At 35.6% G+C, this 27,107-nt stretch overlaps 1 protein-coding gene across 1 annotated transcript; it reads right to left on the minus strand.

Moving 5' to 3' along the window:
• Nucleotides 1-711: 711 nt before the first annotated feature.
• Nucleotides 712-26,801, minus strand: GPR180 (G protein-coupled receptor 180). The gene is made up of 9 exons (XM_069467097.1): nucleotides 26,618-26,801; nucleotides 24,017-24,175; nucleotides 17,293-17,493; nucleotides 10,200-10,380; nucleotides 10,008-10,057; nucleotides 7,222-7,379; nucleotides 4,594-4,785; nucleotides 1,980-2,057; nucleotides 712-1,008 (listed from the first exon to the last, which is right to left on the minus strand). Exons 1-9 carry the CDS (start codon nucleotides 26,760-26,762, stop codon nucleotides 850-852), a joined length of 1,323 nt encoding a protein of 440 aa, XP_069323198.1. The 5' UTR covers nucleotides 26,763-26,801; the 3' UTR covers nucleotides 712-849.
• Between the last annotated feature and the right edge of the window lie 306 nt (nucleotides 26,802-27,107).

Consider the following 27,107-nt stretch of genomic DNA (forward strand, 5'->3'; position numbering starts at 1 on the left):
TATGATTGGGGATTCAATGTAAGAGAAATGAATTATATCGGGATTAAAATTTTAGTACCATATCACATAGTACCTTTTCCTTCTTTCTTTTCAAACACATAAACCTGCTTGTCCCTTCACCTAAGTGCTCAGATTTTAAAACCCTTTGTCCTTACAATCCGTGTAATGTATCTAAGTTTTATTTTTCATAAACTATTTGTCAAAAGCCCTTTGCTAATCAAGCGAAAACCTGAACTAGAGCCAAAAATGATAGAAAAAAATGGAGAATAACCCATCCACAAATAAACAAAAGCATGTTCATTTAAACTGTGAACATATTTTATATTCATTTCCTGAAGTAATTTCAGTTTCAATTCCTTTAAACTCAAATAAGAAATGCATTTTCCTTAAAGCATAAAAAAGAAGCAGTTTTTAAAATCAGTGTGTTACACTGATTTCATAACTGGACTAGTTTAATATGTATAAGTAAGTAATCATTTAACTGATTACTTTTTATAAGATTATCAAACCTGAGTTAGCTATTGATAGAAGATGAGGCATTATAAGTGGTGAATATTTTACCAAAATATCATATAATTATTTTTCACATTTATTTCCATATAGAAATTGCTTCAATTACCTTATAACAACACTCTTTCTTGAAAGTTTATTGTTTAAGTGTATTTGAAACATTTCACTTACTACCTTTTTTCAGTTCTGGTACTGCTTAAATGCAGTTACATAAATAACATGCTCTGCTTTCGCTGTTCAATTTTTCATACTAAATGTATGAAAAAAAAAGTCACTGTATTTGGATCCTTATTGCACTCTTTTAACCAATTCACTTTTCCTTTCAATAAAAATCAAGTATCAGAAATGAGGGCGACTTTTGTGTCCAGATGATATGGTCAGCGGTAGTGTCACTGAGGAAAGTGAAGAAACTTCCCAGTATAGACTGTGGGACAGAAAGAGTCTGTAGAGAATAATCATGGAAACAGACTGGCAAAGGATAACACCTATTGTAATAACCTGAAAAGAAAAGAAAGGGAATGCTTTTACTGCGGGAAGAACAGAAAAACTATATTCAATTTATCACGACCTAGAAATGCTTTTTATATAAATACAGTGCTCTTATCTTTCATCTTTACCATGGGTACATTTTATTAAAAAAATTTTCAATAGGGACTGTAATTGTTCAAGGGTAAAATTCCTTGAAGAGTTTATAGATGTCAAAGTAAGACACAAAAGAAAAATTTGCTAAACCATTCTCTCTCATGGGTGTGCACACTACAGACAGGAGTTTCAGTAAGTTATAAGAAAATTCAAGTTCTCCTGGCTAATTTAGTAATAGGAATAAAGGATACTCCTATCTGAACTTTAAAGGGTACTTTAAAAGCCCTTTCAAAAATTCTCATTTCTCTATTTTTGTAGACTACCATTCTATCTATTTACCCTTTGTAAATATCTCACAGGCTCAATAAACATTTGTGCGTTCAAGCACACACTGCAGTGCTTGTAAAGGGCTCCTGGCAGGACTCCACTTGGAAATGATGGAGCTATTCACCTAAGGAGTAGGTATCAACACAATCAAAATGCGGCATACTTGAGTGCGGCACGCTAGTCTGTAGTCTGTTAGAGCAACTGAACTGATTTTTATAAATCTATCTTGATTTTGACTATTATGTAGCAAAAATTTTTATCATTTTTTCTTAACAAAGATTTTATAAATTCTCTAATTTAATTGATAGAACAGTATTCTAAAATAAGTTAACATTGGAGCAAAAGCTATTTCCATCATTTTGCGTATAAACTAAATGTTTAAAAATTCTTTTATATTTTAAATTTCTAATTTATATACTTATTGGTTTAATATTTTGTTTCAAAGTTTTAAAGACTCAAAAAACTTCTGAATAAATAGGCCCCTCCTATTTTAATATTTTCCCAATAAAGACTACATTTTCATTTAAAAAAAAACTATTTTGAGCATGTATATTACTTACCTTATCTCTTTGGTAGTCACTAAAAATGATAGAAATGCATACAAGACCTGGATGGCATAAAAACCACAAGATACAGCCCTGAAACAAATGAATAAGTCAAATAAGTACAGCTGGGTCTACTTTCAAAATATACCAGACAAAAAATGCTACTAGTATATTTACATCCTGATTAACCTCAACTGGCCTGTAAAGCTTGCAATAAAATGTAGAAATAAATTTACCGTTGCTGTGACATTTGTTTCTAGCGAAATAAGTATTTTTTGGAGTATTTATAATCTTATATTTATAAATCTGTTACATATATACAGTTTGATATACTAGAAATATATTAATATAAGTAACAAATTAATAACTGACAAAGCAAGGTAAAAATGTGTAATATTTCTGTAAAAAGAAAAAAGAATGCATATTCATATTTTCATATAGATACACAAAGAAATTCTGCAAGAATACACAAAAGACACTAATAGTGGTTACCTGTTTGAAGGGTAGGATGGAGGAGGGGGAACGGGGCAGGTAAGAAAGGAAACTGTTTATGTTATACTTTTCAAATATCTCTTTCTATTTTTCCTTGAACCATAGCAACGTATTCTCTTTTCCAAAATTAAATTTGAAATAAAAAAGTAAGTGAATAAATAAGAGGTGTTAAGATGCTTGGTATTAATACATTGAAGATATAAGAGAGAAAAACAACATGTAGAACAATGTGTTTAGTATGTTACTATTTATATCAAAATGGAGGGAAACATACACAGGAATATATATTAAAAAAATGTATCCTTCTCTAGAAGGATAAATTAGGAGCTAATAGCAGCAATTATATGAGGAGCTGCTGATGACTGAGCAGATGGGAGAGAGTTAAGAAATACTTTTTGCTACTCTTTAAATACTTCTGGATGTTTGACCCTATTCAAAAAGTTGAATTAAAACATAATTTTTTTTTTAAGCTCAAGAAAAATTTGGTACTGCTTAAATGTGAAACGAAAGAGGAAAACTTGGTGCCTCAAATACATGCTAACTTATCAAACAATAAGCACTCCTGTCCCTGTGAAAAATTCAAAATCATAATGGCATTTTCTTGTCTGTTTGGTACTCAGATGGCTGACGTTGGTTCCAGGGCCGCGGCACAGCTTTGCCATGCTCAGTGGTAGGAACAAGGACGGAATTGGGCCCTCCTTCCACAGCCGCTTCAGAAGGTCATCAATTCTGCGGACCAGTGTGGGCTGACTGCATCCCTATGTGTCAGAATGCTGGTTTGAGTCACCAAGATGAAGGGATACGGATTCTCTCAATCTGATAGGAAAACAGAACCTTCTAGGGAGGGAGGTTTCTGTAATGCTACTACTCCACCTCCTCTTCTGATCTTTTCTTTTATTAAGTGGGTATGGAAAAAACTCAAACTTGCTTTTAGATCTCACTAGCGTAGACATAGAAAGGCAGAATAATGTGAACATGGTCTCATATGGAAGGAGTGAAGCTGGCTGAAACAGATGTGCTCAGCCTGCTGGCTGCATTTCCTTAATGCTGAAGGATAGCGTCTCACAGTTTGTTATAAAACACTGCATAACTCTGGGAATAACAGTTCACAGCCAATTAATAAATGCTGAGAAATGCAAACCATATTCTAATTTCTTAAAACATTTTTTAAAAATTCTGATGGCACAGAAAAATGTAAAATCCCTATTGATAAGAAATCACGAACCAAGCATATACATAGAAAATGGGTATAATACCTACATCACGTAAGTTGTGAAGGTTAAATGAACTGAAGCATATAAAGGCCTTACAGTAGTGCCTAGCACATAATGAAAGTTTAAAATGTTAGCATGTAAAAGACAAGGACTTTGTTTTACCTGTACCCTTGGCAGCATGTTTTTTGAAATGGAATGTGGCTTTCTTAGGAAAGAGTCATACAAAGCTAAGTGATAAAGATCCTATTTGAGGAAAGGTCTATTTTGCTTAATTTTGTTTTTTAAAACTCTGGTACTTGCTTGAGCAATAGGCAGGTTATCTGCTGGTTGAATTCTGGAGCTTTGAACCCTGTCTTTTAGTATTTTGATGACTAGTTAAGGAAACCACTTGGGGTAGCAATTCAACGACAACTCACCTGTGAACATTAATAAGCTTTCCCTTCCCTAGGTAATTTTTAAAAAGCCAATCAAAACAAACAAAAAAAAACCTATTAACTGTCTACTGCTCCTAAAATGGACACAAGTAGGAAATGGCCTTTTTCCTTATTGTCTATACCTCCTGAACCTTGGTATTGTAAAGCTCTGGAGACCTCTGACAAGTCTGTTCTGACCATTCCCCAGCCTGCATGGCCAAGCACTGAAGGATTGATGGAGACACCACACACCAGCTATATTCATTTGCTAAGACTGACAACTCTCCAAACTACTCAACCCCCTAATTCCCATCACATTCCATTTGGGTGAGATGCAACTAACAGCCCCCTCCCTGGATAGAGGAGTCAAAGAATAAAGCTTGCCTACAGGCTTGCCCAAAAAAAAAAAAAAATAAATAAAATGTTAGCATGTGGTTATTTCTTAATTTCCCAAAGAAACCAGAACAACGTTGCTAATCAGAAGAAGCCACTTTCTTTGCAAACCCGTACTTTGGCAAATGTAATGTAGAACTCCCTCTTGAGTGTACTCCTTTCCACTGTGATGATCTGATAGAGTCCACAGCCTAATGACAATGCGAGGCAAATTCTTAAAACGATTAGAAGGATCCCTGCTAAGTTGTGGTGTGAATGGTAGCTATGATGACTGGTATCTTCAAACTGTTCCCAAAGTAACAAAATACTCTGTAAAAAATAATATTACATTTAGAGAAAAAAAAAAATCATACTTACAATACAGTACTTTTTTAAAACTCTTATACATCATATCCCCTTAAATATTATATAAACATTCCTAAGTGGTTCTAAGATTCATCGGACTACAAAGGTTGTCAATTAATAAAGTACAGGCACAGTCTTTTCATTGCTTTAATACCCTAAGGCTAGACAAAAGGTATTTTTATCAAGTATTATTAAGATCATACTCAAAGATAAAAAAAGCGCTATTGCTATTAGTATCATGATTCAAATAAAACATCTCTCAGGATGAAAATAAATGGAAAAGTTTAAGAGAACAAACATAAACTTTCTTCTAAATCCATCTCCTTCCTTCAACACCATCATAAGAAATCAAACAGTTCTGCAGTCAAGCCCACTATCTCAGGGTAACTTTCAAATATTTTGGTGCCTTAGGTAATCCAAAAATTAACAAGTCAGAATTGTTGATTTCAGACTTCACTCTTTTTCATGGTAACCTCCCTGAGTGAAGGAGAACACATTTTTAATGTTCTCTATAAGCACTCAGGGCACTGTCATTCATTCCTATCTGCTTGCTGACCTTTTCTCCCATGTTGTTAATATTTAGTAGGAAAAACTTAACAAGTTCCTCATTAAGCTATTCTGTTTATTGCTTTTCAGTAGAAATCAGTGTCCATGTTCTTTCTGTCTTTACTGAACATCAATCATTTAAATTATTGTTTTTACTATCACACACGTTTGTAGCTCTCTGCATTTCACTCATGTGTCAACTCAACCCTCAGAATTGAGTCTACAGTGACTTTCAAGGACTTTTAGAAGAGATCAAAACTCAATATTGCATCCAATTCTTAGGTTTTATGAGGTTTACCAGCAACCTCTTTCTTCCCTCATTCTCACATTTTGTACCCTAATTGTATTCCTACTACCACTCTGGGTAGGTAAACTCCTTTGTCATCCTGACATGTGAAATTTTCCTCATGGGCTCAATAGTTGCCCTAAATGGAAAGTGTCATTCCTCCTTTCCAACAAATTATACCCATCTGATTCCTTAACCTACATTTCTTAACTTTTGCAACATAGAAGATAGAACTATCATATCCCATGATTCACATTTTTACATATTCAAACTCCCCTATTTTCAAATACATATGCTAACGTGGTCTGTGTGAAATATATATCTATTTATGTAGTCTTTGGTTGCCTGTCTCTTCTGTCTCATCTGGATTGTTGTTGAAGATCAGGGTTACGGCTAATGTGTTCCTCATAAATGCTCACTTAACTCTAGTGTAGTGTCAAAATCTCAATTCTCAATTTATATTTGTGACAATGAATTAAAATTATATTGAAATGATAATCAAAACTGAATTTTTAAAAAGAGCTATTAATTGAAAAATGAGAATTAAGCCAGATATTAACACTAGTCACTATTAGTCCTGGATCAAAAACAATAAGTTGGTAGAATCCTAACCTTACTGTTAAGATTCACTTCCAATTCAATTCCTTCTCATCAGCCCCTTTCCTGGCACTAGGTCCTTTCTAAGTATCACCACCTGTGATACGGTCTCTTTCCCAAATCAATCACGTAAACTCAATACTCCTACTTCACTCAGAACCTACAGTACTAAGTAAATACTGGAGATATAAAGATGAGTAAAGCACCGGCCCCACCCTTCATTAATAAATTTTCAATTTATTTCATGCATTAAAACTTACATTATAATGTCCTTTACAGAGCCCAGGTAAGTATTTTATTTTTACTTATAGCTAATGCTGGTCACAAACTCAGTACAAATTTTTATGTTTATACCTTTCTTTTTTCTTAATTTTTAAAAATCCATTGCACATAGGCATATGGATATCCTAGAATAATGTCAATACTACCACTAAAGAAGAAAAGGAAAAAAGACATAGAGGACCTTTAGAAAAGACCAGATTTGTTTTTGTAAAGCAGATTTGTTTTTCAAAACAAGATCTCATTCTTTTTTGGTCTATATTTTGCCTTTTCATTAATCTCAGATAATTACTTGAATTCTTGTAAGTATAAAGTAGCCAATCCTTTAGGATTCTTGACAATGGATAAATCTCAAATTCACTGAATCACTCATTCAATGTTGAGTACTTACCATGAGCTAGAAAATATGAAAGAAAGCTACTATTAAGTAGGAAAAGAGATTGTAACCTAACATTAAACATACTATGCTTAAATAAGCTAATAGGAAGCTCATATTCAGGTAAGTTACAATTAAATTTTACAATCTACACATACTAGCACCCAGAAGATTAAGAGATTATTTGATCTCTCACTCTTTACTTCAGAATGATATAAATTCCTCATGCATCTCAGGTTTCAATTTTGAAATGAGGTGTGTTCAAGTGTGCATTTCTGAATATTGCTGAGCAGAAACACTGAGTGTTAACACTCACCTGTGTCATGACAATAAATACTGCAATGCCAGTGGATGCAGGGGTAGAATCCCATTGGAGAGGTCTGCTTTGAGACTTCTTCATTCTGACTATCGTCCAACCCATGCATAGACTCAATAGTAGGTACAACATCTGAATCTGGGACGCAATGTCAAAAACTAATGGGAGATGAAAACCAAAGTCAATCAAGTTTTCACCATACAAACAGTGCAGTAGTTTTTGCATTGAGATGACATCATTTGTTTTAACCACAAGAAGATGGGCATTTTCAAAGTGATGCTGAGGAAATTCAATAAGAGATATTCAAGAATAATAACTCTAAAGAATTAAAATTTTGCCATAAAATTTGTAAATATTTATAAAACTAGTCATAACAATGGCAATACTCCTATTTAAAAATACAAATATGCCCGTATCATATCTCTATTAAGTCCAACCTTAAAGCTCTGTTTCCCATTTTTCTTAGCTTTTCTAACTATATAATCCCATTGTCTATAACTTATTGTATACTAAAAGAAACAAATTTTAAATATAATTTCTGCAATGTAGAGAATACCAGTACCTTCATTTCTGTTTGTGTGTGTATGTGTGATAGCTGAACTACAATGTGAAGATTATTTTCTAAAACTATTGATAAGAAACAACACAATAAAATGCATAACCACTGTAACATCCAGTTATGTTGGCTTTGGTTTCAGAGTCCTGAAGACAAATGAAAAAGCTCCATGCGTTAGTGCGATGTGCCCCCAGGTGGCCAGCACTGACACTGCATGGAATGACTGCTACTTTAAAAAGGATGTAACAGAACCACCTGTATCCAGTTCAGCACTTTAAGAAAATAAAAATCTATAAATGCTTCGAGTTCTATGCATACTTATTTTATGAGCTAATATTTATTGATTTAATAAAAAGATTATCACTTTTTCATCACAATGTATTTTGATGTGAATTTTGGAATATATTTGTGATCCCAATGTAACAAAATAAAACTTCCTTCTAATTTCCATCTATAATTTTGATGTTTATAATGTTTACTTCTTTTATATAAGGATATTCTTGCAGAAACAGATAAAACTATCTGGAGAATATAATATTTATATTTAAAAGTTGTAAGCCAAACACGTATTAATGATATACCTTTTCAGAGATATTTTGACAGATTTCCCTCTGCTCTGCCATCAAAATTAAAACTGGCCACTCTACATTTATGCTTATATATCAGTGATACTGAATTCTGATAATGAACTGTTACCACATGTAAATGATATAAAATGTCATGGCCTTTCAGATCAAGCACACTTTTCTTTCATCATAGATTTTAAATGACTGATGCCAATTAATTTTATTAAACATTTTACAAATATATATTTAGTTACTTACACAAATTAGCCAAGGCAATATTCCTACATAAGTTGCTAAGTAGCAAAAACAAATATCTGAGGGAAAACCCCCTAATTTTCTGGATAATTTCTTTATGTACTAAGTAATACACAGATCCATACTGTAACTGAATACGTAGAACACGCTCATTTATCATCGAAAAATAACTAACTATAGGCAAAATATACTGATCACACAAACTTGAATTTTAATCATTTAACTAACCAAACCTTTTGTCAGAAATACCAAAAAACAGCAACATCAATTTTTTGCAGTTTTTTAAAAAGGGTTTTTTAGCTTTCAATACTGAATTTTATATAGCAGATACTCACAAAAATTCAACAGTCCTTGATTTTAGTACCATCTTTGCCACTAATCGGCTCTGTTTTGCCTCTTTGGGTCTCAATTTCCTCTTATAAAATGCATATGCCAAAGTATTTCTAAGGTTCTGTCCAGCTTTAAAATTCTATGACTCTATTAAATCTAAAAGTCATCTAAGAGAGAAGAGAGGGACAAGCCAGAGCTCTGGATAACACTCAAAAAGGATAAGCTCCTCTTGTTCATGCCCAAGAGGTGAAACAGGACACATCCTTTTCATAAGGAATATAAAAGGTTCTTGACATTTTAGAATCTTAAAACAAGCAGCAAGGTCAGGATGAGTGGGTCCTGGGATGATTAACAGAGATAAACACAAAATACCCTATTAAAGGCTGATGAGACTAGAAGAGAAATACAGAAATGTGAGAAAAGTAAACCCTAGAATGGTTTCATATTCAGACTCTGCTTTTTAGAGCAAGTCTTAGTTTTCCAGGATTAAGAATGGCACCTGACTTAATGTCCCTCTGAACTTCTCTTTAAAATGTCATGATCACCGGACCTTTTAAATACTTTTTCCTATCATGCTTAATTGAAAAAAGAGTTCCACTTGTAAATAAATGAACATAGATGTGAGGTCAGCTCAATTATAAGTGTACTTATAGGTGTACCCTATGGCTTTGGGTCAGAACCAGAGAAAAGTCAGTGTAACAGAAAATGGAAATACAACCGTGAAAAGACTTCTGCTTTGGGGTCAGAAAATTTGGGTCTCAGTCTAGGCTCCAACACTTAATGGCTGACTGACATTTGGAAATGTGCTTATGTTACCAAGCCCAGATTCTTTATCTGCAAAATAGGGATACACATATCTACTTTTTACTGAGGATAAAATGAGAGAATGTATGTAAATATGCTCTAAAAACAATGAAGAATTGCACACACTACCTATTATTAAGAAACTAAATAGTACATATGGGAACCAAATCTGTAACCCTGTTTTCAATAGAGTTTGAACTAACTTATAAAAACAGAACCAAACAGGAAGCAGATAGCGAATTTACACTTACAAAGGAAATCAGAAAGATACTCACATTCTGCCAAACTTCCCATAAACGGTACCCCTATTCCGTCTTTGGAGTAACTGAGGAATTGAAGAGGAAAGTATTAGTGTAAATTACAAATGGGAAAAAAAGTGTTCATAATCAAAGCAAGCATAATTTTGGTGGACTAATTAGGATTAATTAGATGTAATGATGAACACAGTTTTAGCGGTTTTGAGTTACCTGGAGAAATGAATGTAATTAGCTAAAGCTGAACCAGCTTGTAACAGCAATGCAGTTGTCAGAACCTTTAAAATCATGTGCATGGGTCCTCCTTTCTTAATAGCCTGCCACAATGATTGAGCATAAATGCAAGCAATCACAAAGTACACTAGGACTAGGAGGAAAAAGAACTCATGTAACCCTGTGAAGAGAAGAAAAGGAGTTTGCTTCAGTAAAACAAAGCCAGTTATAGTGTTGGGTTGCTTTCAAATCTTCCTGTCAATATAATTCTAGAACTTGTTTTTTAATTGGAGACGCAGTATTTACTTTCATAAGAGGAAAAAAAAGGGAAATCGGTAAAACTTAAACAATTTTCTACTTTGGGACAAAATTTTAAACTATAAGAAGGCAGTGTAAACCAAACTTATTAAAGTCAATCTGTAAGAAAGCACAGTGGTCAGGGAAGCCCAAAGACTTATCACACAATCACAGTTTTATTTGAAAACAGTTAGATATAATTTTTACCCTCAAAGTGGATTTCTTTTGTAAGAAGTTTAGAAATAGATTTATTCAGTCAATAATAAATATACCTGGACAATGCTTCTCCAAGTGTACTCTCTGGCCCACTGGTATCCCTAGAGAACTTGCTATAAATGCAAATTCTTAGGCTCCACTCAGTTTCTGATCTATCAAATCAGAAACTCTGTGAGTGAAGCCCAGCAAGCTGTGTTTTAGTAAGGGTGATTCTGATATAGTTAACCTGTGGGAACACAGCTCTGGAATGTCCTATTACCTTGAATTTCCACTGGAACAAAGCTTCAAAATAACTGTCATGTCCCGAGCCCCCATCTGAGGTAAACTTTCTGAGGCTCTTGCTATTTAATAAAAAGGAAATACTATGCTATGGAGTCCACTCCAGAGTCTACTGAAACTATAACATCTAACCAAATGGCTACCAACCCAAGTGGCCAATAACATAAGTATGTTACTCAAAGGGGCCGGGCGTGGTGGCTCACGCCTGTAATCCTAGCACTCTGGGAGGCCGAGGTGGGCGGATCATTTGAGCTCAGGAGTTCGAGACCAGCCTGAGCAAGAGCGAGACCCCATCTCTACTAAAAATAGAAAGAAATTATATGGACAGCTAAAAATATATATAGAAAAAATTAGCCGGGCATGGTGGCGCATGCCTGTAGTCCCAGCTACTCGGGAGGCTGAGACAGGAGGATTGCTTAAGTCCAGGAGTCTGAGGTTGCTGTGAGCTAGGCTGACGCCACGGCACTCACTCTAGCCTGGGCAACAGAGTGAGACTCTGTCTCAAAAAAAAAAAAAAAAAATAAGTATGTTACTCAAAGGTAAGTTAGACTAATCATATTCTCTCTGAGAATTCAAACTATGAAACATGGAAAGGAGGTAGGCCATAGAAATTGATTTAAAAGGTTTTAACGTAATAAGAACAGGCCAGAGGAGTCAAACTAAGCCATGATAAAATCAAAGGTTTGAGTAAGCAAAGGCAGCTGGTTGGCAAAGAATAAAGTAAGAATGTGCAGATTTTATATTAAAGATGGTGCCAGTTATTATAGCAGCTCTACTAGTAGTTTTTCAATAGTCTTCATGTAACTTTATGATAAACATCATTTTTCTCCATTAAATTGGAATTTTCTGAGTCTTCATCTTTTAGAAATTTCAGAAAATGTTTATAATAAAGCAGCAGGCTTGCTTTGAGTTTAATGGCTTACATTTACTTGGTTACAGCTCAAGACAGTCCCTATACTAAGGCTTTTACATTCTATCTAACACTGGAGTGCCATGACAGTGGTGTAAATAAAGCTGCCTCCACTTAGTCTGTGAATGAACAGTGTAAATTACAATCACTTCCACTCCAGTTGAACACTGAACCTGCTCCAGTTTCCCACATGGGTAAACTCCAATTAACAGTCAGAGAAGGGAATATTTCTATTATGTGGAAAATAATTTTGGAGAAGCAATCCAGAAGACACAAATCATAGGAAAAACAGTCAATAAATAGTTCAATCATGTTTTTGGCATGGTTAGGAGGAAAAAAAAAAGTAGCAAAAAGTATTTCAGCCACTGGGTGTCTCTCCTGCTCTACGATTATAAATGTTGATCGTTCACTTTTCTAGTGCAGGTGAAAAAGCACGTTTAGACTGTAGGAAGGGAGACCAAATAATGGAAGGAGCGTACTTTCTTTTTAAACTCCTTACATAGAAAAGTATTTCAGCTTTAGAAACAATGGCATAATAATCCTAGGATTATTATAGTACTGGAACAAGACAGAAAATACAAATGCTCAACATATTAACAACTGTGGGTCAGTAAAATTCCTTATGCATTCTGTGTTTTGAACGTTAGTTGTTATCTTTCCTTCTTAGTATTAAGGAATTAAACATGGCACTCTATTTAAAGTTTTATTTATTTATAATACTTTATAGAATATCCATTACAGGATAAAGTTTCAGACTCTATTATACTATAAATCCATCATGAAAAGAAAATCCTCAGACTATTTACTGAGAAATCAGAATAATGTACGAGGAAGGGACTTTTGAAAACAAGACATATATTACCAGCAAAAAAAGATGTTTTAGTATTATTCAAGGTTAAATGTATTTTCCAAAAAAAGCCAACATTATAACCAATAAAAAATTATTTCACTGAGGTAATATATTAAGTGAACTGAACTAAGACATTTGTCCCACACTTTGTTCATTGAATTTTAGATAAATGATTCTTACCTTGAACGTAACTTTAAAGATAAAATGCTGGTTCTGCACTCAGTGTTCTTTTAAATAAATCACCTCTAAAAGTCTCTTTGTTTTTTCTCTTCAACTACCAATTTTATATTTGTTCTGCCATCAGCATTCACGAGAAAGCAATCTGTGTTTGTTCACTTTGAAATTAAAATCTAATTTTAAAATATGTGGAAACTAAGTGTTAAATCTTACCTGAAGCTTAATATATAAATAAGAAAAATACTCTTAATGAGCACGCAACAGGTGGTGAACACTTACGCTATAAGGAAATGTGCAGATTTTAAGGCAAACTTAAAGGAAGAAGCATTGGCAAAATTAAGTAGAGAGAAAACTTAGAGGACAAACTCCATGAATTCAGCACCAGCAAAATGATGGGAGATGGGAGAGGAGAAGGAGATAAGGGGAAAGAGCCTTCGGTCACGGGGCAGCACCTGGACCAGACACTCCTGCCTGTCCATGATCCTTGTCTCAGAGCCCCAGTGATCTCCCACCCTCAAGTGACTCAAGATATATCCTGCTTAGTCTAAATTAATCAGAAATTCTCATTCCCTTGCCAGTTAAGAGGTAAACCTAACCCTTTTGACAGATTTCTTTCATGTGTCATATCTTCGTTCTTTCATCTTAATTTATATTTCTCTTATGATGTTGTGTAGCAAAGGCATGTGACCCAGATCCGGCAAATGAAATGAGATAGGGAGCTTTTAGGAAAGAGTCCCTTCCCTTTAAGAAGAGATACTGAATTCTGACATTACTGAGATGTGATGTCCAAAACTGCTGCAGCTGTAATAACTTTGAACTTGAAGGACAAAGCTGACAGTCAGAGATAGCAGGGTAGAGAAATTCTAAATAAACCACCTTGGGGAAGCCTGGAAACTTCTTGTTGTGTAAGATGATTCATTTCATCATTGTCTGTACAACTTGCATTAGGGTTTTCTGTTATTTTAAGCCAAAAACATTCCAACATGTTATGAGGGCTAAATGGGAGATCCAACCCATTATCTTTTGGGACAGAGAGGAAGAAAGGGACAAAAGTATGAACTTATCTACTGGAATCTTACAAACAGTGAGATGGCAGATGTGGCAGAGCCTGTAATATTATCCCAATGAATACCAGTCTGTATGTCTTTACATAATAATGTTCTCAGGATTCTTCGTACTTCTTTTGGTCTCTAACAAGAGCACAAATATAGTTAACAAGGCTTCTAATCGTTTTAAGAAGCAGTTTTATTTTGTTCTACCATAAAGCATTATATTCCTATTCAGTACTTTGTCAAATGGCATCAACTTGCTTTAGTTTGCTTTTTTTAATCTAGACCAACTCTGTATAATAGAGGATTAAGTAAAGTCTGGTAGATATAAAATATATCATTGGTTTGAAAGAAAACAAATTATAAAATTTAACCAGAATAACATGTAACATTAATTGCAGCTATTTGCAGCAGGTTATTCTAATGCAAACCTCTCAGACACATGGTAACAGTCAATTCTCAGTAAAAAGCATAGCAAATCAATTTTCCCTATTTGGAGCAGAAAAATTAGACTAACTAGCAGAAGTTTCTAAAATGAACTAATTGAAGATTATTCCCTGGAAACAAATTCCATACCTGAGGCTACAGAATAGGAAGAATCCCTCTTAAGGTTCTATTTTAAAACCAACACATTACCGAAACAACGTGGAATACAGACTTTTAGACCAGTGGTTCCACATATTAGCATCAACTTCAGAGCTTTGATTAGCTACTAATGCCTGGCTTCCACTCCAAACCAAAACTGAGTCTCTTGGTGTGAACCCCTGGATTTCTTTTAAAACCTCTCCAGATGCACACATAATCATGGGTTGAGAGCCACTGATTTATATATACTTCAATGTAGAATTACAAAGGTGTTTAGGCATTTTAGTCAATAAAATGATGTGATCTTTAGGAATTAAGGCAGTCACGTAACAATGCTTGATACTTTGGGGTACTTCTGGCACTTTTTAATAATTTAATCCCCACAGATTAGCCTTGCACAGAATCTCATGCTTAATGAAACCAAATAAAATTAAAGTGAGGTTTTGCCCCTTGTTTAAATATTGTCAGCAATATGACCAATGTGACTTTCCCCATTTTTGTAAAAAAAAGACAGCTTTTAGACAGAAGAGTAAACATCAAATCAAAATCAGTCACAAAATCAGGAAAAGGTAGGTCAGGAGTCAGGATGGTTAATATGAATCCTAAAGAAAAGCTAGCCACAACGCAGGATGTTGAGGAAAACACTAGAAGATATGGGCAAGGTTCAAGACAAGGCAGGGTATGACTGGCACTCGGTGGCCCAAGTAACACACAGGGCACAAATGTGATCATTTATGGCCCGGGGCCAAAGTTCACATGCCAAACAGGGGATAAGGAAGGAGATACAAATGGGAGACTGGATAAGGAGGCAAGAAAAAGCTGATCATGATCCAGAAGAGTCTTATGGAGCCACACAATAAAACAACCTCTTGAGCCAAAGGACTATGGCTGGCAGGCAGGAGGGGAAAGGACTGGTAGGTCTGGACTCCCCTAGAGGTAGCAGAGTTTGCACATGCAGGGACTACAGCAGAGCATTACCTCCTGGTGAGCCCTGACTAGTCCTAAAAATAAGTGTTATATGGAATAATGAAGTCTTACTGTTAAAAAGGACCTTAAAAGCAATTTAGTACAGCCATCCATCCAATGCCATCAATAGACCTGGGTTCCACCAATTTCTTTTAAAAATACAGAAAAATGTCAACATCTTTTATAAAGATTAAGGAAATGGCAGGACTAAATTAACTTCCAACAATGATCTTCACTGGTCCAAGGTATCATTAGTGAAATTTAATTTACATGCATCTGCATTGAAAAACAACTTGAATAGCTTACACTATGTCATTTCCTTCACAGAAAGAACTTTTAAAATTACTACTTTAAAAACATTTAGTACTCCATTCTGTCACTATGTATGCAGTTTTTCAAACCAAAGGATATGAAAAAAAGTTTATCCCTTACTACATTGTTATTTGTGACCTACTGTGTATAACACATTCTCCTTGAGTTACTTTTCTAGCTGTGACAAGTTTAAACTTTAAACTAAATAATCAGTTCAATCTAATGTGGCCTCACTCCTGCCTCACCTCCACCCACCCCTCTTTATGGCCAATGAGATGTAATGGAATTGAATTTTTCTCTAAGCAGATTGGCTTTTTCAAACAGGCAGTGAACTCATGAAGAGGTAAACCCTTTTTTTTTTTTTTTTTTTTTTTTTTGAGACAGAGTCTCGCTTTGTTGCCCGGGCTAGAGTGAGTGCCGTGGCGTCAGCCTAGCTCACAGCAACCTCAAACTCCTGGGCTTAAGCGATCCTACCGCCTCAGCCTCCCGGGTAGCTGGGACTACAGGCATGCGCCACCATGCCCGGCTAATTTTTTCTATATATATTTTAGTTGTCCATATAATTTCTTTCTATTTTTTTTTTTTTTTAGTAGAGACGGGGTCTCGCTCTTGCTCAGGCTGGTCTCGAACTCCTGACCTTGAGCGATCCACCCGCCTCGGCCTCCCAGAGTGCTAGGATTACAGGCGTGAGCCACCGCACCCGGCCTGAAGAGGTAAACCCTTAACTCTTGTCTTTGACAGATGGCCCGCAAATCCTTACTCTGACGTGTTAACTTACAAATCTGTTATACTTTATAGAATGTTTATCATGATCACAAGAAGTCATTCACTTCTGTTGGGGTTAGGAATCTCACTTCAGGAGGGTAGGACACAGTCACCTAAAATTTTGATGAACTATTTTATGGCAGTAAATCTGATTCCAAAAAGCATTATAGACTCTGATCATTCCTAAATGTTTGTTAAGCATCAACGAAGGCAATCCCTAAATCTATTCAAACAACCTAATGAGGAGTCAGCCAATCAAAGGAGTTCAGTTTCTAATCCCACTTAATTGTTGAGTTATCAATTTATGTTGCTCAATGTATTACCATTTTTGTATAAAAATAATGCTAAGTTATCATAAAAACAAAAAATCTAGAATGTATAGAGGAAATTAAAAACTACACAACTCTACCACCCAGAATATGGAGACCACCTCTGTTTTAATTTTTGCACTTCTGTTTTATTCTCTACACTTTTTAATACACTTGAAATCATGCAATATAAAATTCAGCATTCTGCTTTTTTTTTTTAACTTAGTATTACAGCTATCAAAATGCTGTAAGATTCACTTAACTATTTCCCTACTTTGGACACACAGGTTTTCAATTTTTAATATTCCAAGAGTACATGAAGATATTTGTGCATAAATCTTTTCCTATATTTGAAATATACTTAAATACATATTCTTACCAGATTCTCCAGCACCAAAATGATTAAATGGATTCCCTTCAGCATCTGGGTTTAGTAATACCATTTCAAATGGGATATCTTCCGCCTGAGATTTCTCCTTGTCATCTTTGCACGTATACTTGTCTGCATAAAACACATGCCACGTTTGTGGAGAAGGAATCTGGGACACTGTCAGATTATGTTCAGTCTGGTTCATGGCCACTTTAAAGAGAAACAAAAAGCACTTTTCATAGAAAAATTCTCAAATGTGTTCATTGTGTTAGTCCTATAATCAATTTCAGGTTAGAACACCCTTTTGCTTAATTCTTACGGCCTCAGAAATCCAAGCCCTGGTATAGTACTGGAATAAGGGCTATAAATTGTAAAATACATAAAAATGATGCTTTTAACCAAAGAAATCACTATAAAGGTACTACTAAGAAACACCACAAATGAGTAGAATAGTTTCACTAACACTTTGAATTTTAATTTTAAATATTTTCAAAGTTTCCAAGTATGTTAATGACATTCAAAAAAAATTACTGTGGTAAAAATATATACAATGCTAAATTTATCATTTTAGCCATTTTTAAGTGTACAGGCTACGGCATTAAGCATATTCACAATGTAACAATCACAGCAACATTTTTGAAAATTATCTGAGTTAAATTTAAAATGGAGCATTCAACTGAAAACATCATTATATCTAAAAACTATAGCTGACAAATGCTTTCAAAAGATTTTCCAAAATCTTTTTCTGATTGGTTATTCTTAAAAAAGGTACTAAAAAGCAGAAAAATAGAAATTACGGGAATATAAAAGTTACTATACTAGATCGGGTCCATAGAAGGTAGTATGATATAGTATGTGGGAAGGTGGGGGAGACTCATGAATGTTAGTATCATACAGATCTGTGTCTGAATCCTGGCTTCAACACTTATCTGCTATGTGACTTGGGCAAGTTACATAACCAATGACTCTCACTTTCTTTATCTGTAAATGAAGATACTACCTACAGCAAAGAGTTGATGCAAGGACTAAGTTATATGAGTCACCTATGATGGTATGTGTCACAGAGTAGAAGCTAAATAAATGTTAATTCTCCTTTTCTTTTCTGTAAAACAAGGTGGTTATGCTAATGAGCAGTTCTCAGCCCAGGGTAATCTGCTCCCCTCCAGGGTGTTTGAGAATGTGTGGGGACAGTTTTGTTGTCACAATAGCTGTTTAGATACTTGGAAGGGGGCTGTGCTAAACCTCATGCAATACCAGGTGAAGTCACACAACAAAGAACTGTTCCTCCTAAAATGCCAATAAACATCTCCTCTTGAGAAACACAAAATGATGTCTAAGATCCCTTCCAGATCTAAAAGTATGATCCTGGCCTCAGAGGCACTGACTAATGCTATCATGAAGCTGTAGGAGAGAAATGTCTCAAATTCTAGGTATAATGAAAAGAGTAATAGAGTTAGAAGAGCAAATGTTGGCCTTGGGACTCAGAAAATAAATTACAACCTCTCTAAATCTGTTTCTTCAATAGCAAAATAGAGATATCTGCCCTGTCTAGCTCGGAGTTCTTGTGAGGAGCAAATGAGACAGTAAACGAAAATCCTAAAATATGATCCCATACAAAGTAGAGTATTTTTAAAATATAAGATTATGACGGGCTCAATTCCCAACTCTAGATTCCCCCCACAATATGCCAATATTTAAGGACAAATTAGTCGTCATCTTTTTCTCAACTGTAGAAAAAAAATTGTAATAAGTAAAAGACATTTCTTGAGGTAACTGAGAATTCGTGTATGGAATAGATTTTAGAGTACATTATGAAGTTATTCATTTTCTTAGGTGTAATAATGATATTGTGGTTATGAAGATGAATGTCTTTATTCTTAGAAGTCGTATGCTTAAGTATGGAGGAGTGAACTGTTATTTTCATATGGTTCAATTAAAAACAAAAATCATACACATACAAACAAAGCAAATGTAAGAAAATATTAATAATTATTGACTCTAAACAGAGGATATACAGATGCTAGTTGGACTATACTTTCAACCTTTTTGTATGTTTGAAAATTTTCCTAATAGAAAGTTGGGAAAATGTTATTTAGAGGTTGTTTTTATAAATGAGATACAGATGTATTTACACAGGATTCAAATTTTGAGAACTTGGACTGTTCAACTGGGAATTTCATTCAGTAGCAGTTAAACTGAACAAGAGGATTTGATTAGCAATTCCACAGCATTGCTTTTTTGGCTATTGAAAATTAGCTGACATTTATACTAATTTTTTACTGTAAAGTTTCTGGAAAAATGTAGCAAAGACTCTAGTTTCTGTGAAATATTTGAAGATCCTTAATAAGAATTGAATATATGATCAATGAATAGTTCCGAAATAAGGCTGTTTAAATATGCAGCTTGCAGTTACATAATCTGGACCTCATTATATAAAGGCTCTGCTGTGTTGCCATTTTACCACTTGCAATTTTTCTCTTAGATAAACAATATAAAAATTAACCACTATATTTTCACCAATACACTTTTGATGTTTCATTTTAAATTATGCGGATTTACATCAGACAGAAACAAAAGTATGTTTCATAAAATGATACCGGCATTTAGTTTTTGTCTTGCTGTTTTTTTCAGCGAGCCTGAAAAGCAAGCCTCTTGACAAAACGTGTGTTCATTGTTTCTGAGACAAAAGACTACAGCACACCATGCACATTCTACACTGGTGTAATTAGTACCTCAAATATCAACAAAACTTGAATTGCAGAGAATGCTGTTAAATAGCTAATTGCCCAATCATATTATAAAAGGAAATGATGTTAACCAAAACACACAATAGTAAACTACTAACACCTTTAAATGATTTATAAAATATATCAAACGTACAAAAGGAATTATATGTATAAGATGTAAAAAGACAATACTGAAATGTTTTCTATCCAATGTTATATTTAGCTCCTGTAATGTGATAGCAAATTACTCTGAATCTCCTTGTTAAATTTTTTTTAGGTAGAAACATAAACTCATCATTTTCAGTGCTTTTAAATGTCTTGTTTGCTTGCTTTAAAAACCTACAAAGTAGTATTTTAGTATTTAGTATTTTTTTAAAATGTTTTATGACATTAGAGAACAAAGGAAGTCTGAAAAATAACTTCTCAAACATTAATTTGGGAAAGTCAACATTTGACACCACGAGATTTTTCAAATCTGCTAGTCTTTTCATAGTGCATAGCACCAGTGGGGTTTTACAAGAAGCTGGGCATAGTTAATGAGTTCATTGCCGAACAGGAGAAAGACTACTCATTCTTAAAAGTCTCATTAATAGCCAGGAAATGCACTTCCTACAAGGAATTATTTTTAAATAAGTGGTACTATTATACTGTCATGAATTTTAGGACATGCTCTTTGTTTCAATGCACTTAAACTCCTGAATAACAACGTGCTATAAAAATGACAACAAAGTATAAAAGTTAAAGATAGATGTTCTTAAGATTTGGATTTTGTTATTGGCAAAAAAATTGGGGAAATATATAGAAAATATATAGAAATCACTACTTTATTTCAGGCTTCAAAGTTTAACAAAACAGGCTTCATTTCTCTAAAATTCCTGCTTCCTGATATCTTCCATTCCATAATTTCAAAGGATATCCCTGTACTCAATAGACTACAGAAGAGGAAGGGAAAACAGGAAAAAGAACAATAGCAAGAGTTTTCATTAAGTTATAGTCCTATACACAAGTAACTCCATCCTAAAGAATTACAATTAGAATCACAGCATTTTAGGACTATCAGGAACTTTAGAGAAACCTAGTCCAACTTTCTTATACAGATAAGTAAAGTGAGGCTCAAAAATAACAAGATCTTGTTACAAATTAGTAGCAGTGACTCTGCTTTGTGGCCTTCCCATTGCACCATACTGTACAGAAGTTCTCCCTATGTACAAAAGTTCTGGGAATGCAGGAATACAACTGACACAAAAATGATGTTTTTACAAGTGTATATAGTATATGATATAATATCGACCATGTGATACAAGAAAACAAATTGATATTCTTATAGCTCAAAGCTTTAAACTGACTGATAAGTTTTCACCGGAGACAGAAAAAGTCTTTAATGTGCCAAACACAAAAAGTAAACCACCTACCAACCAAAAGCCCTCAAGCACTAAGCTCTATGACTATTCATTCTACAGATACTTAGTAAATACTTCACTAAGTACTAGAGTATCATAAATTCTCATTCTTATAGTACCATGTAATAACACTCATAGTACTTACCACAATTGCAATTTCACATTTATTCACATTGATCTGATTCATTTCTGTCATCCTCACTTGCTTTAAGGACTGAGAGAGTGCCAGCATTTTATCACTGATCCATCATCAGTGCCTAGCAGAGTACATGAAACAATGGAAGTGCTCAGGGAATGCATGAGTGAATGAACACACCAAAGAGCCCTTCTGTTCTCACTGACAGATTTTACAACAAATAAATAAAGTGTAAAGTGGTAACTATGAGAAGTGCTGTTCAGGAATGCAAGAGGCTACAAAAACTAAGGTGTTAAATTAGTCGAGGGAGGAGCCAAAAATGGGAAGCCAAAGAGGAAAAGCCTGTGTCAAGGTGAGGGTAGCACTGCAAAGAAATTTTACAAATAAAGTGATGGGGGAGGAGGGACTACTGTGAGATGAAGCTGGAGGGACAAGCAGTAGCCAGTCTATGATGCCTTCGCTGATCAGGTTAAGGAAGCCTATCTTTGTCCTAAGAGCAGTGGGAAACCACTCGATTATTTCAAGGATATGATGAGGAAGTGAATGTAACATGACCAAATCTATCGTTTAGAAAGATCTGGTTACAGAGTGGCTGTAGAGTGGCTGTAGAGTGGCCAGGTAAGAGACTATTGAAATGGCAGTCAGGAGATTATGGCAGCTTGGAATAACATGGTAAGGGATATAGAGGAAGAAAAGTAGATGAATTCGAGAGATATTTAGAAGTAAACCCCAAGACTTAGTAATAGATTGGAAAGGGATAGAAAGGTTAAAGAGGGAAGTGTTAGAAAACTCCTTGGTTTCTTGCTTGTTTACTGGATATGGTGGTGCTAGTCCGTGAAACATGAAACAGCGGAAAAGGACCAGGCTTGCTTGGATGGAGAAGACAGTGAGTTCAGTTTGGACATTATAAGCACTGGGAACTGAAGGACATGAGTTTTTATATATGTGTGTAACACTAAGATAAGCAAATTGGTATAGAAAGGACAAGATAACTAATAATGAGCATTTGTACAAATTTCCCAGCTCAGTTCTGAAATTCAGGGTTGAAGTAAATAACTTTAAGTAACTGTCTCTTTGACATCTGAATCCAATTATTCAGAACCTCTTCAGCATACTGTCAATGTCATCTCACAAATCTGGATAAAAGATCTCTGCAATGAGTAGCAAGGATTAGGGACCACTACTTTTACCTCTGTTCTAGCTAGCTGCGTTATGAGGGAAGCAGGCAGCTGCTAAGATCAAGACTAGATGTTTAGAAATGGGAGTGTTTTACCCAACGAGGCTAAAAGAAGAGCCTACAATGTTCTATGTACAGATGAGTCTCTGCATAATAAGGGGAAAAAAGGAAGAGGGATAATTCCTATTTTTTTCTCATGGATGCTTCAAATTCCTAATGTTTCCTACAACCAGTTAACTTCCAAGGGATAAAATGGGTAGAACGGCACATGTTCCTCATTTCTATATTACAAAAGATTTGCACTTACTCTGGATGGCCAACACCCTAATGCATGGGATAACGTTGATGAGAATGAATGAGATCATGGATTTAAGCCACCAGACTAGGATAAAAAAAGTAGAGCCTCTCTAGAGGTGAACCCAGAAATTTATGAATGACATGGCACTGGTACGTCCCAAAGTGACATATTTTGTCACATGTGAATAAGTCTCATGTGCCAATGACATGCTGTAAAACAGCTTCACTTGGGCTAAATCATACAATTAACTGAGATAATACATTTTTAGTGTTTAGCTCAGTGCTGGCAGATAACAAGCATTCGACATATGTTATCATTCACTCCATGCTGCCACTAGGTTAAAACATATCTGAATATTGGCATGAATTATACAAACTGTAAAGAGTCTGAATGGGCTAGGCACAGTGGCTCATGCCTGTAACCCTAGCACTCTGAGGGGCCAAGGTAGGAGGATCACTTGAGGTCAGGAGTTCCCGACCTGCCTGAGCAAAAGCAAGACCCCTGTCTCTACCAAAAACAGAAAAAAAATTATCTGGGCAATTAAAAATAGAAAAAATTAGGCGGGCGTGGTGGTGTGTGCCTATAGTCCCAACTACTCGGGAGGCTGAGACAGGAGGATCGCTTGAGCCCAGGAGTTTGAGGTTGCTGTGAGCTAGGCTGCCACCACGGTACTCTAGCCCAGGCAACAGAGCAAGACTGTCTCAAAAAAATAAATAAATAAATAAATAAATAAGAGTCTGAATGAAGGAAAGGACTCTTTTATAAATTATCTGGATATTTTTCCAAAAATGTGAATGATAAAGGGATAAAAAGGCATTCTATCTTTTACACAAGGAAATAGTTTCCTTAAAATTCAGCTTAAAATGTACTAAAGTGTCATTACAATGTGATGTATGCTGCCTTGAAATGTCTTAATATGTATATACTGTACAATACCTCAACAATAAGGAGGAAAGAAAACATATCTAATGATCCAAGAAAAAAGGATATACTCACTTGTCAACTGAGCTTTGGATAATTTTTCAGTACAGCTATAAGCTTGACTGCTTTCCTGCAGTTTTAGCCATTCCTGGGCTTGGAACAGGTAGAGTTTAGCTTCTTTTCCAACAGCTACTGCTATGTTGTTGATTCTGACACACAGAAGAGCATGGTCACCTTGATATTAAAACAAAAGGTATCAGCTAGTTTGGTCTTGTATGAAACTGAGATCATAGCATAATTCAACACCTATACTTACCAAAATGGAAATTTAAAAAACACAATTTTTCTTAAATCTTACTTAACTAGGTCAGTCACATAAGAATGAACATCACATTCAGATGCAAGTTGAAGAGATTATCCAAATTAATGTGTGGTGTTTTCTTACAATTCAAATGATAACTGATAACATTTCACTGAATAAATAGAATCTAAGTTATTTTGGACATTCACTGTAATAAAATTGTCTCATTTTACAGTCACTCCATGTCTTTTATATTTGTGCAGAATCTATAGAAATTTCCTGCCAAAGTTAGTTTTGTTTTTTAATATAACATAGCTGTTAATACTAAATTATACTTTTAATATAAAAAATAAGCATAGCAATAGCAAGGAAGTTTCAATGTGTCCTGGGGTAGACATGTTATATATGAAACAAAATTTGACATCTGTGACTTTTACAAAAGAACTTTCAGAACAATCTATGTTGTAAGATTCATATAGAACAAGCCTGGCTACACACACCAACTACATTTAAGGCCCAGAAGAGAAATGGCAAAGTAGCTGCCCCCAGGGAAAGGGATTCTCGGTGGGGAGAGGTGAAGCAGGAGACTGTTTTTCATTTTCCATTTTAAGATCTTCTATTCTCCTGGATTTTGTTTTTTACTTTGTTACTATAATTTTCACTTTGATTAAACACTGTAAATAAATTTAAAGGTATGGTACACATCAAAGAATGTCTAAGTCTCTTACATAAATTGATTATATTATAAATTATCAAGTCTTAAAAGTGACTCTAAAACCCTACTAACATCTTAAATTGCATTCTGAGCCAGAGGTCATTATTTCAGCATAGTTTTGGTATTATTATTTTACAGAAATAGAATTCACTGAAAATTGGTAAGTAAATACTACGTAAATATATTTGTGTATGTACGAGTGTGTGCTTTTATATATATGTAAAACATATATGTATGACAGAAAGAGAGAAAATGAATATACTTAAAGCACCCTTCCCCAGTTTGTCTTGAGAAATCTGGACTTAGTACATGTTTCTCCTGTATGTTTACCAGGTAATCATGAACTATCAGGTTGTCTAAGTCTCCCTGATGACCATGAGTATGTCACAGTTCCCACACATCCCAGATCGTCCACCACTGTCCAGATTGTGCCATTTATTGTAGTGACATTACTATCACTGTCTATACTCAAAGTATGGACATAGCCAGTTAAGAAAAGGAAAATTTGACCAAAAAATAATAATAAAAATGTTTCTAGTGTTCTTCTTCATTCATTCAAGGGATGATCCACGTTAGATTTTGAAAAACTGGTTTATACTCTTTTTCTCAGCTATCTTAAAAACTTCAGATTTTTTAAAAAAAAAAAATCAGGTTCCCCTTCCTTTATACCATCAATTCTGTAACTTCCCAAAACTTTAAACTCCTTTTCCATACCAAAATAGCTTCCAGTTTATATCATCTTCTCCTAGGAATCCTTTCTAGGCCAATATTCTGATCTTCAGAGGTGCATCTTCTAATACTAAAGACTGTATGAAGCAAAGATCCTAACCTTATCAAGGCAAATCATTATTTGAAGTCTAGCACTAATCAAATTAAGAATACCAAGAGGATGTACCAAGAAAAACATTTAAATTTCGACAGTATAAATAAATGAGACCAAATTAGAATACACTGCAAATTCATTCACTGAAGGAATAATTATTTATTTTTCAGGGAGAACAAAAGGTAAGAACAGATTCAGAAGCTTCCAGGACACTACTTACACGCATTTCCACCAACTTCATTCTAGGCCTCATGGTCTAGTAAATTACTGCACTAGTGGCCAAGTAACCGAACTGCCGGTAATGACAACTATATTACCGGATGTTTTACTTGGTTTCCAAAAGCCCTCTGCTCCAAGTAGGTTTTTATCAAATTTATCTTAAAAACAAAATGAAACAGGGAATCTAAGTTCCTGAACTTAAATTCACACGAAACTACAGTACCTCAGTGTATGTAATGTGGCCGAGACAGGAGGGAGCAAACGTGCTTTGGGGGAAGGATCTTGAAAGATGCAGCAGACCAGTTATTAGTGTATTTGTATGGGGAGGGTGGGAACTGTGGAAATGGGCTTTCAGGCCCAGAATACAATCACCAATCGCAAGAGGATGCTGCAATAAACGCACCCCACGATTCCGGGCAGATGCTGGGGGGAGAGGGCTGCGGCAACGCTGGAAGTCCAAGTGAGGCCGGTGAAGTCGCCGGCCTTGCCCAACGTGGCGGGGCGGGGCCGGGCGCCGCCGGCTCCAGGCCTTTCCCGGGAGGCGGGGAAGAGCAGCCCGGGGCCGACCGGCAGAATGGGCCCGCGAGCCTTCATCCCTCTCCCCGCCCCCAGACCTACCGTGGAACTCGAAGTGGCCGATGCTCTGGCCCTGAGCGTCTCGGGCCGCGGCGCTGCTGAAGCTGCCCCGCAGGGTCTTAGCCTGGCCGCCCTGCGGCCACCAGCAGCACGTAAGGGCCACCGCCAGGAGCCGCAGCCCCCCCATCCCCGCCTCACCCTCCGAGCGGACACCCGGATCCCTATCGGCCTGCACTGCCAGCCCCACGTCGGCAGCTGGGGGGCGGGGCCGGCACCGCGGACCCGCCCCTAGGAGGCTAAGAGCCAATGAAGCGAGCTCCTCCGCCACGACCCAAGGATATTCACCAATGAGAGGCGGAAGTGGGCGGGACGTACAGACCCAAGTGCCCCATCATTCCCCTGCATTTTGGCTAGTTCCTGCCCTTTTTTTATTCTTTTAATGAAGAATGAGGGGGATGTTGCTCCAGTTTACGGAAAAATTACTGCGCTTCTTGTCGCCCCTGCGCATCATGACATTGCACATGCGCGGACA

Source organism: Eulemur rufifrons, chromosome 4 (genome assembly GCF_041146395.1).
Source record: "Eulemur rufifrons isolate Redbay chromosome 4, OSU_ERuf_1, whole genome shotgun sequence".
NCBI classification, from domain to species: domain Eukaryota; kingdom Metazoa; phylum Chordata; class Mammalia; order Primates; family Lemuridae; genus Eulemur; species Eulemur rufifrons.

What these genes read in the sequence shown, in the direction of transcription:
- GPR180 (XM_069467097.1), bottom strand. Translation starts at nt 26,762, where the DNA reads ATGGGGGGGCTGCGGCTCCTGGCGGTGGCCCTTACGTGCTGCTGGTGG. An exon ending in CGGCCACTTCGAGTTCCACG is followed by an intron (nt 24,176 to 26,617) that starts GTAGGTCTGGGG and finishes TTTAATATCAAG; the next exon opens with GTGACCATGCTCTTCTGTGT. An exon ending in ATCCAAAGCTCAGTTGACAA is followed by an intron (nt 17,494 to 24,016) that starts GTGAGTATATCC and finishes TTCTCTTTAAAG; the next exon opens with TGGCCATGAACCAGACTGAA.